The 16,115-nt window shown below is 36.8% G+C and overlaps 1 protein-coding gene across 4 annotated transcripts in view; it reads left to right on the plus strand.

The window, feature by feature from the left end:
* Positions 1–15,886, plus strand: part of LOC138826201 (coiled-coil domain-containing protein R3HCC1L-like) — a 72,021-nt gene extending 56,135 nt beyond the window's left edge. For all 4 annotated transcript variants that reach the window (XM_070021367.1, XM_070021368.1, XM_070021369.1 and 1 more), the window contains 4 exons: positions 1,253–1,323; positions 2,423–2,518; positions 3,418–3,558; positions 13,418–15,886. In XM_070021367.1, coding sequence (XP_069877468.1) covers positions 1,253–1,323; positions 2,423–2,518; positions 3,418–3,558; positions 13,418–13,485 — 376 coding nt within the window. In that variant the 3' untranslated portion in view covers positions 13,486–15,886. The remainder of the gene's footprint in view (positions 1–1,252; positions 1,324–2,422; positions 2,519–3,417; positions 3,559–13,417) is intronic.
* Positions 15,887–16,115: the final 229 nt, after the last annotated feature.

Consider the following 16,115-nt stretch of genomic DNA (forward strand, 5'->3'; position numbering starts at 1 on the left):
ATCTTATATTCAGGAAAATCTCTGATTAACCTCAAAAACTTATTGTTCCATACAAGGAATATTTTTGATTCATTGTTAAAGTGGGAAGATATTAGCGTTGTTTTTCCTTATAGTAATTATAATTTTTAAGGGTCATGATATAAAAGCTGTAATATCTATGAATCAGAAAAGTCAGATTTCTGTTTTATCACTATATTCATCAATATTAATAATTTTCCTGATCAACATTGCAGTTAAAAATAATGAGTACCATTCATTTATAAGATGCCTACTGAGTACTCAACACCATGTTCTTGACCTTGTAATAGATGTTCTTACTGCCTACCATTTTTGCAACAATTCTGAGAAAGGTGCCCGTTTTTATAGATAGCAAACTTAATCTCAAGAGTGATTTAACCTGCTCAGTGTCTGAAGATGGGAGAACCTTGGATCCATTTACATCTGGCCTTCTAACCCATGTTCTTTTCTAATGAATAATTGAGTCCATGAACAGTTTTGTAATACCTAATACCTAATATCTCTTGTAGTGATTGTTTCAAAATAAAGATAGTGCCTAGTACTAAGTGATCATTCTTTTGATTCCTTCCAATCTGGTATGTTAATTTCTCTTATTGTGACCACTTTTATTTTGAAGTTTTCTGACTTTGCCACAGTTTTTCCTATTATCTCTCTTACCTCCCTTCTACAAAAATAAGAAGGACTAAGAAAACCTCTATGTTTATAGTTGTTGCTATCATTACTTGAGTTAAGAAAAAAAAAGAATTCAAATGACATTTTGCATTGTAATTCCCTTTCTCTGTCTCTCTCTCAAGGACATGCTTTATATTTGCATTAAGTCCAAGTGACCTTGCCTGATTCCTCCTCCTATATTCTTTTATCCCTTCTCTGCTACCTCTTTTCATCTCTTCTCATTTTCTGACTGTAAGAACATCTTTTATAAATAGAACATTAAATACTTTACCTTCCCAAGAGACTTGTGAGGATTAATTAGTTGATGTCTATAAAATGTTTGGAAACATAAAATGCTCCCAGGTAATCTTTATGACAGTATTACTGCTTTTAAATTTCAGTGGCTTCTTCTGTCCTTCAAGCTGTTTTTGTGTCATTATTCCCATTCCACCTCTGCACTCATTGAGTGCTTCTTCTGTCTTAATGTGCTTCTTCTGTCTTATGAAATGCTTTAGAAGTGTCTATTTAGAAGATGTTTTATTAAAGTAAGTTTTATTTTAAGAAATTTTTTTCTTTTTTACAGAAAGAAAGGATTTGATATTAAGTGGGTAGATGATACACATGCTCTAGGAGTATTCTCCAGTCCGATTACAGGTATTCATTCAGTGAATTTTAGTATTCCATTCTTATAATTTGTTTCTCCTCTTGCTTGTTTTTATTTTTCTTCTATTCTAGTCAGTGTCATTTTATTCAACTAATACATGACACAGAATAGATACGTGTTTTTGAAATATGCTACTTTGGTTATGCATGTGTTTCCTTTTTCCCTTTTCACTTTGTTCCAGTGATATCTGGAGAAATACTTTCCTCCTTCCAACATAATTTGTGGTGTTAATGTGATTACAGCCTTATAGTGCACAAACACTAACAGGTCTCAAGAAGATAGTAGAACTAAATCATACAGTTGTTATTTTTTCCTCTCAGACAAATGAATTTGAAGTGACCTACAAGTGAGAAATTGTAGAACATATGCTGAATATTTGGTTGGACCCTGTGAACATATCCATATATACATACACAAATAATTGGGCTTATAATAGATCTGATGCAGAGGTATTCACAGAAATTAGAGACATTAGAATAGTTTCTGTCTGAACAATATAGAATACAGGTCTACAAACTTACTTTGTAAAAAGCCAAAAGTAGTTTTAGATGTAGTGGAGCAAAAGGTCTGTCACTCTTTAAGTGTGCTGTGGTAGAACACAGTCTACAAACAAATGGATATGACTCTGTTTTATTAAATATTTATTTACTTATTTTTAGTGCTGATCCTGGGGCTTGAACTCAGGGCCTGGGTGTTCTCTCTGAGCTTTTGTGCTTAAGGCCACCAGTCTTTTGAGCCATAGCGCCACTTCTGGCTTTTGTGGTTAATTGGAAATAAGAGTCTCACAGACATTCCTTCTCTGTCTAGCTCAATATCCTGAGTAGCTGGGATTATAGATATGAGCCACCAGCACCCAGCTATTAAGTTTTCTTTATGAAAACAGGTGGTTGGCTGGATTTGGCATTAAAGCCATAGTTTATTGATCCTTGATCTAAAATAATCACTACCAATTTGTTCTTTACAGATTTTTTATATCTTATGATAATTTTTTTCTTGTTATAAAAAAAAAATCTAGAAATAGTTTCTAAGAACTAGCCCTAAATTTTCTTCTGATGTCTTCCACTTCCTTATATTTATTCATCCTTGCAGCTCGTGATGCTCTGGGTATTAAACATACCATGGTGAAGATCCGGCCCTTGTCACAAGCTACAAGAGCAGCCAAGGCCAAAGCTAGAGCTTATGCAGGTGAGCCTGTCATCTCTGCAGTTCTCTCATTGATGATATTATTGTTCTTTCCAGTACTTGTATCCTACCCAGGATTCTAAAGACTTACTTTTCCTATTAGGGGAAGTATGGATTTTTTTTTTTTTTTATAGAATTGAACCCAGAATCTCAAGCATGCTAGACAAGCATTCTATACTCATTTTTTTAAATGTATAGAACTGTAAATTTTATGTATCCATTTTTTTTATTCTCTGGTAGTCTTTTAAGCTGGTAGTCTTTTCCATAGTCAATGACCTGTTCTTTGGCATTATATGTTTTCGACAGCAGCAAATGTATGGTAAAATTTACTGTTTTGTTAAGAAAAACAGATCTATTACCTGAATTACAAACTCTAATCATTTTTTGAGCCACACTCCCAGTCCTTTTTATGAAACAGGGTCTCTATAATTTTGCCTGGGCTATTTTCAAACTTTATCTTTCTGCCTGTGCTTCCTAAGTAGCTGGGATTACAGATGTATGCTACCATACCCAACAAAGAAGTATTCATTTAAGGACAGAAAGGGAAAAAAGATCATGTTGGAAATACTCCATCTGAGTATCCACTTGAAGAGCAGGCGATACTAACTGCAAATACTATATATAGTAGCTAGTTTGCGATATTGCTACCTAGTTAGTATACCTGTTTTTGCTATTTTAATAGTCACTGAAGGAAAGTGTGTTAATGCAGATAATGAAGTCAGGATTGTTTGTGCTTTGCCATGTTAATTTCCTCTGATCATCATCTATAAGGCTTGTATTAATTACTGCTGATGCAGCCCTTGTTAGTCAATTTTGCATGTTAATTACTGAGTTAAATCATTTGGAGCTGGAGTGCTTTCACTTCTTTCCTCCCTATTCCTCCCTCCTCTTCTCCCATTCAGAGTTCCTCCAGCCAGCAAAAGAGCGACCTGAGACTTCAGCAGCCCTAGCCAGAAGGTTGGTCATCAGTGCCCTTGGGGTTCGAAGCAAGCAGAGCAAAACAGAACGAGAAGCAGAGCTTAAGAAACTGCAAGAAGCCCGAGGTGAGTTGACTCAGTGATCTTCTCTAGTGCCCCTAGAGTTCACCATAAGCCTTGCATTTAAATAATGAAAAATGAATGAAGCCCATTACATTTTGTCATTTCCATTTTCTAGAAGCCTTTCAAGTATATAGAAAGTATTTTCAAGCTTTATTTTCAGAAGGAAGACTTTTCAAGATTTGTTTCCTATTCCACATACAGAGGCATTCTAGTCCATGCTCTGATTATCTACAAGTAGGTTTGACCTCAGCTCATTCTTAGAATTTTCTAGTTTTTGCTCCAAGCTCTGAGAACAATTACCTGAGAAGACATAATTGTCTTCCAGACAGAAAACCTTATTTGCTGTGGTTTTACCGGGTCATGATTGCCATGATATTGCCATGATGTTATCAAATGGTTTAGATCTTGGGTAGAAGACAACTTAAGGGAAAGCTTGCAATTGACATTGGTGATAGTAACTGTAAAGGGGTTTTTTGTCTTTTTACAGACAGTACTGAGTAGCTCAATTAGAATACATCTAGATCCCCCTGTCTTTTAATTATTTTCTAGTCCCTAAGAGTTTGTGAAAATATCTCCAGATTCACAAGCAAGGATTTTCTCTCCTTGGAGTTGGGGTTAAAATAGGTCTCCTCTTTATAAGCTGTTGAATTGTATGTAAAGACTTGGAACTCAGGCTTGACACTTAAGTGCTTTTTATCAACCTTTAGGCTTTAGACAGTCTTATTGCCTTAGCCCCAAGATCTGTGAAATCTGTGGAGGCAATTTATTCTGAAAATTCCACTTGCCGAGAAGTAACTTCATTTTTCCATTAAACCAATTGAAGTTTCACACTGCTTGTTTATTGCCAGTCTAACAAGGCCATTAATACTTCCTGTCCACTCTGCTTTGGTGATAGCAGGCAGCTTTCGGACTCAAGGCTGCACTGGCTAGATAACCAGTGACAGAGTGTGTCATGGCAGGTGCTAGAGTTTAGAGTGGAACCCAACTAATTTTTGAAACCTTAATGATTATATTGAGGCAGTTTTTATTTTTTTGGGTGCATTGTTTAATCAAAACATCTCATAAACTACAGAAACAGGAGCAGATTCCTCTGGTCACAATGTGGTAATGAAAGAACTAGATTTTTTAAAATGTTCAGTATCCCTAACCTCTTACTGGCTACATCTGGAGAAAATAATTCTATGTGACAACTACAGTTATCCCAAAAGATGAGCTGAAAGTGGCTCAGTGGTAGAGTGTTTGCCTAGCATATGAAAAGCCCTGGGTTTTACCCCCTGTACTATGAAAGAAAGGACAAAAGAGGGAGGGATAGAAAAGAAAAGAAAGATGAGTAGAGAGCAGTAGTAGCAATATCTAAAGGAGATATCTCCCTCTGCAATGTACCATGCTTTACAGTTACTGCAGCAGTTGTTTCACATGAATATCACCTAATTATTCCCCTCTAGCTGTCTTAGACACATTAGCATGCAGCTCTAGTTGGAAGTATTTGTTTTAAATAAATGCCTGGCTATACAAAGGACAATTTAATGATGAGATTAAAAATGAGACTATTGTACCCTATTACTTTTTAGAAAAAGGACTTACTTTATTTATCTACCCTTTTGGGGATAAGAGTATAGCTATGTTGCAGGTTATGTTCAAACTTACAAACCTCCTGCCTCAACCTTCTAGGTAGCTGGGACTCAAGGATACCTTTATTTGTAAATAGAGAGATCCACTGTGATAGGTTCTTTCTATCTCTTGATGCATAAATTACAGAAGATCCTTGTTTGTTTCACCTTAGAGATCTATTCATATTTGAGAAAATGAAGAAAATGGAAAAGTTCATGGCCTCTCTCTTTCTGGCACCTTTCAGTATGAGTAGATACTCATATAGTTGTCTACATAGAATCTATATTTCTTACCTAATTTTTTTCCTGTAGAAACTCAAAAAACTTTTTAGGTATTGAAAGAACAGAACAAATATTTTTGTTCCCAGTGGGATTAGTACAGCATAGTTGATAACATTATAGACTCTAAAATCAGACTACCTGAGTCATTTTAGCTTTTCCATTTACTGGCTAGGTGACCTTAGGCAATAATTATTTGTTCTCCAGAGACTCCTGTTGCCTCGACCATAAAAATGGGAAGCAGAAAAGATAATTTATGAAAGATATTTAGTCATCCTCAAAAATCATAGGAACTTTTGCTTCTGTTTCAATCAGGCAAATGTTAGTAGCTAATATTTAAGTATATGATATTAGTAGCTATATTTGTAATGTTAGCAAAATTATTCATTGTAGCAGCATGTTAAATTGTGACTCCAAGACAAACTTGAGTGCATACATTTTTATTCTTCTTTCTATGTTAAAGTTTTTGTAATACTGTCAACTCCACTTGGTGTTCCCTGCTTACCTACCCTGTGCCAAATACTGTCTTGCCTATTTATGAGACTTAGAAGACGAGGTTTTGTTCTGTTTGACTTGAGTTAGGAACAAAATATGAACTACATTTACATATTTTAAGCAATTGTTTTCTCTTTCTCCATCTCTCTCTTCCTCTCACTTTCTCTTTCTCTGTGGTGCTGGTGCCATGTTGTTGCTTTTGCTAGTTAAACACTCTATTGCTGAATTACAATTTCAGCCTCTACTCCTATTTCATTTCTGAAGATTTTAAGATTAAAAGGCATAGAAAAGGTTTTGTTATAAAAAGGTCTGAAAGGAAATTCCAGGCATTGTAACATGTTGTGATAGTATTATGTCATGATAACTCTGTGATGGATGATATTATCTGCAGTTTAGAGTTGGCCTCAAGAAGTTAAGTAACTGGCCTAAAGTTGACCACCAAGGAAAATGTGAGGAAGGATTTGATTGTAGGTCTTTCTAATTAAAACTTATATTTCCTCTACAATAGTATAATCTCTCTTGAAGGACTTTTGGGGCAGGTAAAAAAAATTTTCCCCTGAGAGGAAAACTTTGTAAAGATGGACAAATGAACAGGTGCTGGTAGCCCACACATATTTCTGTCTACTCAGGAAGTTGAAGTCTGAGAATCAAGATTTGCATGCAGCCAAACCAGGCATAAAAATCTGAGAGACTCTTATCTCCAACTAACCAGCAAAAAGCCAGAACTTGAGAGGTCAAGTGGTAGACTGCCAGCTTTGAGTGACAAAAGCCAAGCTAGAACCCAGGGCTCTGAGTTCAAACTCTAGTACCAGCACCAGGAAAACAAAAATGTATTTTAAGTTTCTAGAGAATAAAATGTGAGAGGCTTCTTTATGTGTATCAGTGGTTAGCAGCTTTCACTGTGCGAAAAAAACTGTCTATGATAATCCAAATTCCTTTAGACACAAGTGGATCAAAAAAAATTTGGGTGATGCACATAATGGAATTTTATTCATCAGGAAGAATAATATTTTGTCATTTACATAATGAATGATAAATGATGAATCTGGAAAAAGTCAAAGTGAGTAAAATAAGTCAAACTCAGACAAAAGATACATGTTTTCTCTAATGTGGAAGTTAAACCTAAAATAGAATCATATATGAAAATGTATACAAGGTATGTGCATCTATATATACATGAGCAAACTGATTAAAGTATGGTATATGCAGGGGTGGATTTCCCTTTGAGTAATTAACAGATAGTGTAACAAAGTGAATACCAGGATACTGAAACATGACCAGGTGGACCAATGAATGGTGACAGAATTGGTGGGCAAATACAGTTAGCTTACTGAAATATATGTGTGGAAATGGAAGTAGGCAACTTGGGAGAGTGGTGGGGATGTGACATATGTGAGGGGGCCGAGAATGATGGAAGAGATGTGAAATTGAAACTCCGTTACACAACTATTTGAAAATAATAAAAATTTAAAAATCCTCCCATGGTCCACAGGGTAGTTTGAACCAGTTTCCTCTTTCTTTTTCATAATAGAATTACAAAACATCTGGACACATTCTTTTCTAACAACTTTTTTTTTTTTGGGGGGGGGGGGTCCAGTCGTGGGCCTGGGCACTATCCCTCAGCTCTTGAGCCACAGCACCACTTCCGGCTTATGTGGTGCTGAGGAATTGAACCCAGGGCCTCATGCATGCGAGGCAAGCACTCTACCACTGAGCCACCTTCCCAGCCCCTCTAACAACTTTTAACTATAAAGATCAAGGGCAGATTGTTTAGGAATAATGGAATGCAGGCTGAACTAGAAATTTGGCCATTAATTAGCTATGTGGCTCTGGCCAAGTCCATTATACCTCTTTCTGCTATACTTTCCAACAAAGTGAAAGTAATGCTTATCCTACCCAACCAAGGAGAATTTTAGCACAATATAATCTCACTTATCTATGTAAGAATGTTTTAAAAGGTGCTATATAGCCAGGTGCTGGTGATTCATGCCTATAATCCTAGCTACTTAGGAGGCTGAGCTCTGAGGATTGTGGTTTGAAGCCAGCCTGGGCAAAAATGTCTGTGAGGCATATAATTAACCACCAAAAAACCAGAAAGTGGTGCTGTGGCTCAAAGTGATAGAGCACTAACCTTAAGCAAAATAACTTAGGGACGGTGTCCAGGCACTGATAATAAAAAAAAAGGTGTGTACCTAAGGTGAATTTCTGTATTATAATAATGTTAGCCAGTAATGACAAATTTTTATTATATATTGCTGCTCTTTCTTCATTATACGTGGCAGATACTTCTAATCAGTCATGACTTACCCCATGTTCATAACTGAATGTATGAATGATACTGGCTTCTTTAGAGTTTTCCATGAATGTTTTGATTTTACTTCTGAACTCTATTCAAGTCCTCCATTTTTTTCATTTTAGAACCCATAGTGGACCACTATATTTGAAACTCGTTATTAATGAACTTGTAATTTGTTATTTTAAGTTTTAAATACTTTTTCTTTCCGCTAGTATCTTTCCATCCTTATCTGGGTTTTCCTACCCTTTTAGTGAAAGATAATTTTTTATAAAGAGATTGGGGAATTTAAGCTACTCTTGGAGGAACTGAGGAAAAGGAAATTCCTAAATCATTTTCAGCAAGTCACTTGTACATATCAAGAGGAAGTTTACTTAGTACATAGGCCTTAAACATTAGTCCCGCAGAGTATATAACAGATCAGAGATATACTAAGTAGAAAATAAAAGCATCTATCACCCGGAGTGCCACATTTTAAAAAACTGAACTCAAGAATACATATAAAAACTTCCCATGTTCCATTTTTCCAAACATTTGCTTCCTACTTAAAATTAGAGATAGTATTGCCTCTCAGAATAAGCTACCCTATAATTTTATTTCAAAATTTGTTTCCTTTTACTCTTGGGAGGAAGTGATTAATTAGCTGGCTCTGAAAGGCCATCTTTTGGTTCATAGGCCTAAAAGACAGAGTAAGTAAACAATTTGATCATCTAGTTTGATTAATTAAACCACTGAAACCATAAAATCATCTGTCAACTTAGTCAACTATAATAAGATAAATTTCACTACAGCTGATTCCTCCTGGAAACTTTTTTAGGAGTTCTCTTATTCTGCAATGCTACATTACTGCCTCATAATCTAGGCCTTCAGGTAATTTCTTGGTCTTCCTTGTTACTGGAGTTCCCTTCATTTCTAACCACATACTTCTAGTGTGATTCCCCCTGCCCCCATGCAGTATTTACCTTTTTTTTGGTGTCAGTTGTTTTTGTTTTCTTGAGACAGGGTCTTGAAATACAGCCTCAGCTGGACTGAAACTCACCATCCTTTTACCTCAGCCTCCAAGTGCTAAGAGATTAGACATGTGCCACCATGCTCTTGGTTGCTCTTTAATAAACTCCTAAATCAGAGATAAAAAATATCAATCATAAAACTAACTGACCAGTTTGCCAAGTATTGCTAAAATAAATAGCATATATTTCCTTGAAATAATCATTCTCTCTGGAGTTAAATACCTCCTGATGAGATCTAAATTATATATTAATGATTACACTCTGAAATGTTGCTAAAATTAAGGGTTACTTATGCTATGTCTTGATCTACTAGGTCTGTCATGCCATAAAAGAAAGCAATTAAATTAGTTTAACTAGGCTTGTTCTTCACAAAGTGTGTTATTACTCTGTAGATGACTACAAGTGGATTTGTGATCATTTTTCTTAGATGTGGAAGTAAAACTTGAAAGTCCATCATTTGCAGCCCTTTTTCTTTATTCACTTTTTTAATATGACAATAAATTGGCCCCTTTCCATTCCCTCAGTGATTTCAAATCAACTCACATAATGTAGTCATTTCTGTCCACTTGTTTATAGTGGAGAGTGAAAGTCTTATGGAAAGTTTTTGCAAATGTTATCTCATCCTAATCCTCTATTTTACTTTAGTTCCTTGTACTTCCTTATGGCTTTCTATTTAATCCATTTCCCTTTTTTATTATTAAAGTTATAGGAATTATTTTTCATATAATCTACCAGATACTATTGGCTTTCTTTTCTCCTTATTAAAGATGCTTTAGATATTTCAGATTATATTTTCATATATGAAGGTAGTGGAAAGTTTACTGGTTAAAATTAAAGACCTTGATTCCAGCTTCAGTTTTCACTGATTATGTAATTTTAGAGAAGTCACTTAAGTTTCCTAAGTTTCTGTTACTTATAATTGATGAAGTAGACAGGCCCTAGTGGTTCACACCTGGTATCCTAGCTACTCAGGAGCCGAGATTTGAGAATTGTGGTTCAAAACCAGCCTGGGCAGAAAAGACTCTTATCTCCAATTAACCACAAAAATCTGGAAGTAGAACTGTGACTCAAGTGGTAGAGAGCTAGTCTTGAGCACAAAAGCTCAAGGACTACACTTAAACCCAGAGTTCAAGGCTAGCACACACATACACAAAAGCTTGAGAGCTCTTAGGTCCTTGAAGTCTTATTCTACCCTGTATTTCTCTATGCTGTTCTATATTTCTTAAATTTTTTCTGTTTATATGTTGACTTGTTTTTCCATGTATATGTTGACTTGTTTTCCCATTATTCTTAGTTTTGTCTTGGTTTGCCAACAGAATTTCTTCTTACTTTTATTTACATTATGATTGGCAATATAGAGCTTTTAGTTTTAGTAGAAAGCATCAGTACAAGCTATCAGATTTGTGAACTTTTACAGCTTTAGAAAGATAATACAGTATCTGTAATGTATGTTTTATAACACCAAAATCAAACACTTTAACATTAATATATCTGCAGCAAAGTGTGTGACTGACTATATTAAATGAGATATGTAAAGACTGAAACATCTTGTATTCTTTTGGATTAGATTTACCATTATCAATGAGTTTGGGGCCAGTCTTTAAAAGAAAAACAAAAACTTTACTTTCAGAAATGTTTGGATTTTAGAATTGTAGATTGTGGAACAGTCATAGTTTCACACTATGGATAGCTTTTTTTAAATAACTGTCCATATTGTCTTTTTATTTGTTTATTATTAAAATTTTTGAGTTCTAATAATTCATTCTTTTTGTTTTTTTTTCCTTTCCTTGGAATTCAGAACCAGTTTTTGATGGATATTCTTCAAAGGTGCCTTGCAGTTAGCTCTCCTCTTAACTTATCCATGGTTTTAAGCATCAAAACTACACTGCCTACCTAAGAAATACTGGCATCCTTTGGACAAATTAGTTATACTTGGCTCTTCTGGAGAATCCCAGCCCAGTCTAAATCTTCCTTACATATGAGTCCCCCATTTCTTGCCATTTGTAACTGCTGCTATATTCAGATAATGCCACAAGATGGTGCCCAAATAGCAGGGAATTTCTGTTGCTCACATTTCCAAGTGCCAGTCAGTTTCCCTTAAAGTACAGTCAAATATAGTTGAGGAATTTTGTTAGGGATTCTGCTAATTTGGAAAGGTATGTTGAAATAGCAAGCGTCACTCTAAACTCACCTTGATTTCTGTAATACACCTATCTCATAACCTGCAAAGCCTTTTATAGACATTATCAATCTGGAATAATAGTCCTTGAAAAGAAGCATTTAGGCTTATCACCTGCATTTTATGGTGTCAAGATAAATGACTAGCCATAAAATTAGAACTAGTATTATGGCATCTAACAGTAGTTGGGCCACCCAACCATGTTTGTTATTTACATGATCTTGCCATGTTACCCAGGCTGGTCTGAACCTCTTAGGCTTAAGTGATCCTTCTGCCTTAGCCTTTTGGAACTACAGGCATACAGAAAACCAAGTTTCTGCTGGGCACTGGTGACTCATGGCTGCAATCCTAGCTATTCAGGAGGCTGAGATCTAAAGATTCCAGCCTGGGCAGGAATGTCCATGGGACTCTTACCTCCAATTAACAACCAGAAAACTGGAAGTGGAGCTGTGGCTCAAGTGCTAGCCGTGAGCAGAAAAACTCAGGGACAGCACCCAGGCCCTGAGTTCAAGCCCCATAACTGACAAGAAAAAGAGAGAGAGAGAGAGAGAGAAAGAACCAAGTTTCTAGATTAAAATTAGAGGTTGATTATCTAGATTTGTACATTTTTTTGTTTTTAAAAAGTTATTTCTTTTTTTTACCAATTATATATGGTAATTTTTTCCATATTCGAATTGTGTATTTTTGAAGATTTTTGATTCCTAGAAGTGCTCTGCAAAAATTTGGTTTGCCTCTGAAGTATTTATTCAACAAGTTTGTAGTAGGGAAATAATGAGGGGAGCCCAATGGCTGCTATTTCAATTTAAACAACACGGTGGAAGGGGAACATTAAAACATATTCTTAATCCTTACTGAAACATTCATACACAGCAGTGCACTAAGAATAATGTGAAGTTATTCTGAAGTATTGGTCAGAAAAGTAGAAGTAAAATAAATACTAGCAAGACTCAAAAAATCTGTCTTGCTAGATTCTGACTGTGTGTGTGTGTACGCATGTGTGTATGCATGCTTGTATGCACATATGCATGTGACAGTCCTGGGGTTTAAACTTATGGCTTAGAAACTGTTCCTGACCTTTTTCATTCAAAGCTAGTGCTCTACTGCTTAAGCTACAGCTCCACTTCTGGTTTTTTGGTAGTTAATTGGAGATGAGTCTCATGGGCTTTTCTACCTCAGGCTGGATTTGAACCATAATTCTCAGGTCTGTCTCCCAAGTAGCTGGGATTACAAGCGTGAGCCACCAGCACCAGGTTCTATCTTTACAGAGGTACTGAGGTTTGCACTTGCTAGGCACATGCTCTACTGCTTGAGTCTTATCGCTGTCCGTTTCACATTGGTTATTTCTGAGATAGGTCTTGCTTTTGCCTGGGCCTGCATGAACTGTGATCCTCCTATTTACCTTTCCCTTGTAGCTGGGATGATAGGTATATTCCACCACACTCAGCTTTTTCTGTTGAGATGTGTTCTCATAAACTTTTTTGCTTGGGCTCACCTGGAATTGTGATTCTACTCTCCCCCACCCCTATCTCAACCTCCTGTATAGCTGGGATGAAATGTATGTGCCTTGCATTTTCATGTACTTTTTATTTCTATTAGCCCTTTTTTACTACATAAGAGACATGGTGGGTAGAGTTGGTAGAGTGTATGCTTAGCATGTTCAATGCCCCAAGTTGGATCCTCAGTACTGTTACTGTACACACACACACACACACACACACACACACACACACACACACACACACACACACACACACACACACACACACACACACACACACACACACACACACACACACACACACACACACACACACACGGAAACAAAAATGATTTAGTAGTGTGTATTTTTAGTTAAAAAACAACAAAACACATGGACAACGAAAAGAATTAACCCTTAGGATCAGGGTCTACCTGTCTTATGATTAAAGTATTTTGTAATTTGGATTCTAGTCTTATGAAGTATACAATCATGTTTAACACTATGCGTTATTTACAGAGAGAAAGCGGTTGGAAGCCAAACAACGGGAAGACATCTGGGAAGGAAGAGACCTGTCTGCAGTTTGAACATTGCTTAATGAAAAGGATAAATTCCCATGCATTAGAAAATGTTTCATAGTCTTCAAATGAGAGGATCATTCTAGAGCTGTGTACATGCTGAGGTACATGTTAAAGAAAAAGAAAAAGTGGTCAAGACAAAGACTGACAGGGCTAAGAGAGAAGGTAAAATCCTGTGCTCACTCCTAGTTGCAGTTCTTTGCGACTTTTCCTACCATAGTAGATACAGAAGGGAACTATCAAAACATGGAAGATGTGCCATCCAAGAATCCTTTGGAAAGGGTCGTGTACGCATCATGTTTGTATGGTTCATACTTCCCGAGAGATCTAAAGCAAAAGAAGAGCGCAACAGAGGATTCAAACCTGTAGTGATGGGAGATTGAGGCCTTGTAAAGGCAGAATGTTCCTTAGTACCTCACAAAGCCAAGTATAGTAATACTGGGGCAAGTAGGGGGAGCAGTTACAACAACAAGAAGAATGACTGGTGTACTTGGCATACACAGACTTACTCTGCCAGTTCCAGCACTCCAATGATGGTGAACAGCAGCAGCTATGGGTATTTGGACTCCTGAGTTCATACTGATCTCAGTGCCTGGGGCTGCTCCAGCTGCACTTAAGCCAGGGGTCTGCCAGCTTTCTTCTCATAGGAAGCCAGTCTGAGGAGCTGTGTGCCAGTTCCAATTTAAGCAGCAATATGTTGTAAGAGGGAGACATTAAAGGCCATTTTATGACATACATCATCCTGGTATTTATCAGTTTGTCTTTCCCTCAAAAAATAAAACAGGAGACCACCTCTCCTTTTCATGCCTATAATGCCATGCATGGTTTAAATCGATCTGTTGCTTTTCTTGAACCCCAGTGAGTGGAATGCTGACCATTTCTCTGCCCCGACTTATCTTTGGGTTGATAGGTTGCATCTCCTCTGACCTTGACCTCCTTGTGCACCCCAACTTCCCATCTTCCCCCTTTTCTGTCAAATTTGACATCCTGCAGGAAACATCTGGCATACAGCATGTTCTTGGTATGATCTTTTCAGCTTGTGCCAGAGGCACCTGGCAAGCAGCACCAGGCCATCCGTTATAGTGAGAAGCAGCCAGGATGAAATAAATACCTCTAGGCAGTGAGAAATTCTCCAAAGGACACAGGCAGGACAGAGCCACCAACTCAGGCTCTATCTACCTCATACCTGCTTTTTCAATGTGTTGAGAAAGTAGTTCTGCACTGAAGAAGTGCTAGGCCATTAAAGAACAGAAGTAACAGTATCTCTTTGGGCTTTGGACTAAGCCAAAGCCTCTTCATTTTATGGTTTAGTACTCATAACAATGATTGATTCTTTGCATGTTCTAATTCTTGGAAAAAGCTATAGAACATGGTGGAGTGGGACTCTCTTCAAACATACCTTAAATGGCCTTGGGTCTTAGGCCTGGCCTAACTGTTCCTGCTACAGTTCTAGTCCCCGCTCATCAGCATTGTGTGTCTTAATTCCTGGCCATTGTTTATGATCAGTGCTTCCATGTCAAGCTTGGAAGAGTAAATAAGTCATTCTCTTGACCTTCTGACACTCTTTCTGACTTTGGCTTATAGCTGTCGGACTTCATTTCTCTTGTCTTTGTGGAACAAATACCTCTAAGATAATATAGGTCTATTGGAATAGTGTAGCTTCTTTGAATGAAAATTGAGGGAAGGGAGTTACAGCATGACTTCATACTGAATGGTATATTTCTGAGATACCTTTGCTCTGTTTTGGTTCTTCCCCCCAAGTGCTGGTTATGCATTAGGCAAGTACCCTACTATTGAACTACATCCCCAGCTGATGTTTTAATTGTCTAAACCTGAGTGACCTTGAATGTAGAAAAAATAAGTGTTCCTATCACTTACCTCTGAGGGTGTATCCCCTTTCTGACTGTAAGTTGCTTTTCAAGGCATTGCTAATGGTAATGTGTGCTTATTATATCCAGTTTGCATTTCTTTTTGTGTGTATGTGCTGGTACTGGGGGTTGTACTCAGGGCTTCATGCTCTCACTTGGCTTTTTACTTATATCTGGTGTTTTACCACTTGAGCCAAACTTCTACTTCTGGCTTTTTGCTGGTTAACTGGCGCTAAAATTCTGTCAGACTTGTCTGCCCAGGCTGGCTTCAAATTGTGATCCTCAGATCTCAGCTTCTTGAATAGCTAAAATTATAGGCATGAGTCACTGGCACTCGGCTCCAGTTTCTTTGTAATGCTCATAGTTTTAAGAAGTTATATTTGTTCTCATTTTAATATAGTGTTGTAAAAACTTGTGTTTTTTTTTCAGCTGACAATCAGCCTTTCAGTTTTATAGCAGAGAAAGGATTTTTTTTTAAAGAAACATCTGAAAATTTAGAATATTGCTGTATTTACCAAGTTTTGAGTTTATAATATTCTAGTAGTTTGAGTTGCTGTATACTGGCCAATAATGACTATTCCTTAGTCATGTCTAAACCAAGTCTTCACAAATAGGATTTGCTATATAGGCTGCTACAGGCTCAGGGAACAAACTAAGATAAGTAGATCTGTTTGTACAGTATGGCTGCTTTAAAAGAAAATGTTAGCTATTTGGGAAGACAGTTTATACACTCTGCTGTACATATATGATTCATGTGTGTCAAACATCTAT

The sequence above is a fragment of the Dipodomys merriami genome, unplaced genomic scaffold (assembly GCF_024711535.1).
Source record: "Dipodomys merriami isolate MVZ:Mamm:240054 unplaced genomic scaffold, mDipMer1.0.p SCAF_14, whole genome shotgun sequence".
NCBI classification, from domain to species: domain Eukaryota; kingdom Metazoa; phylum Chordata; class Mammalia; order Rodentia; family Heteromyidae; genus Dipodomys; species Dipodomys merriami.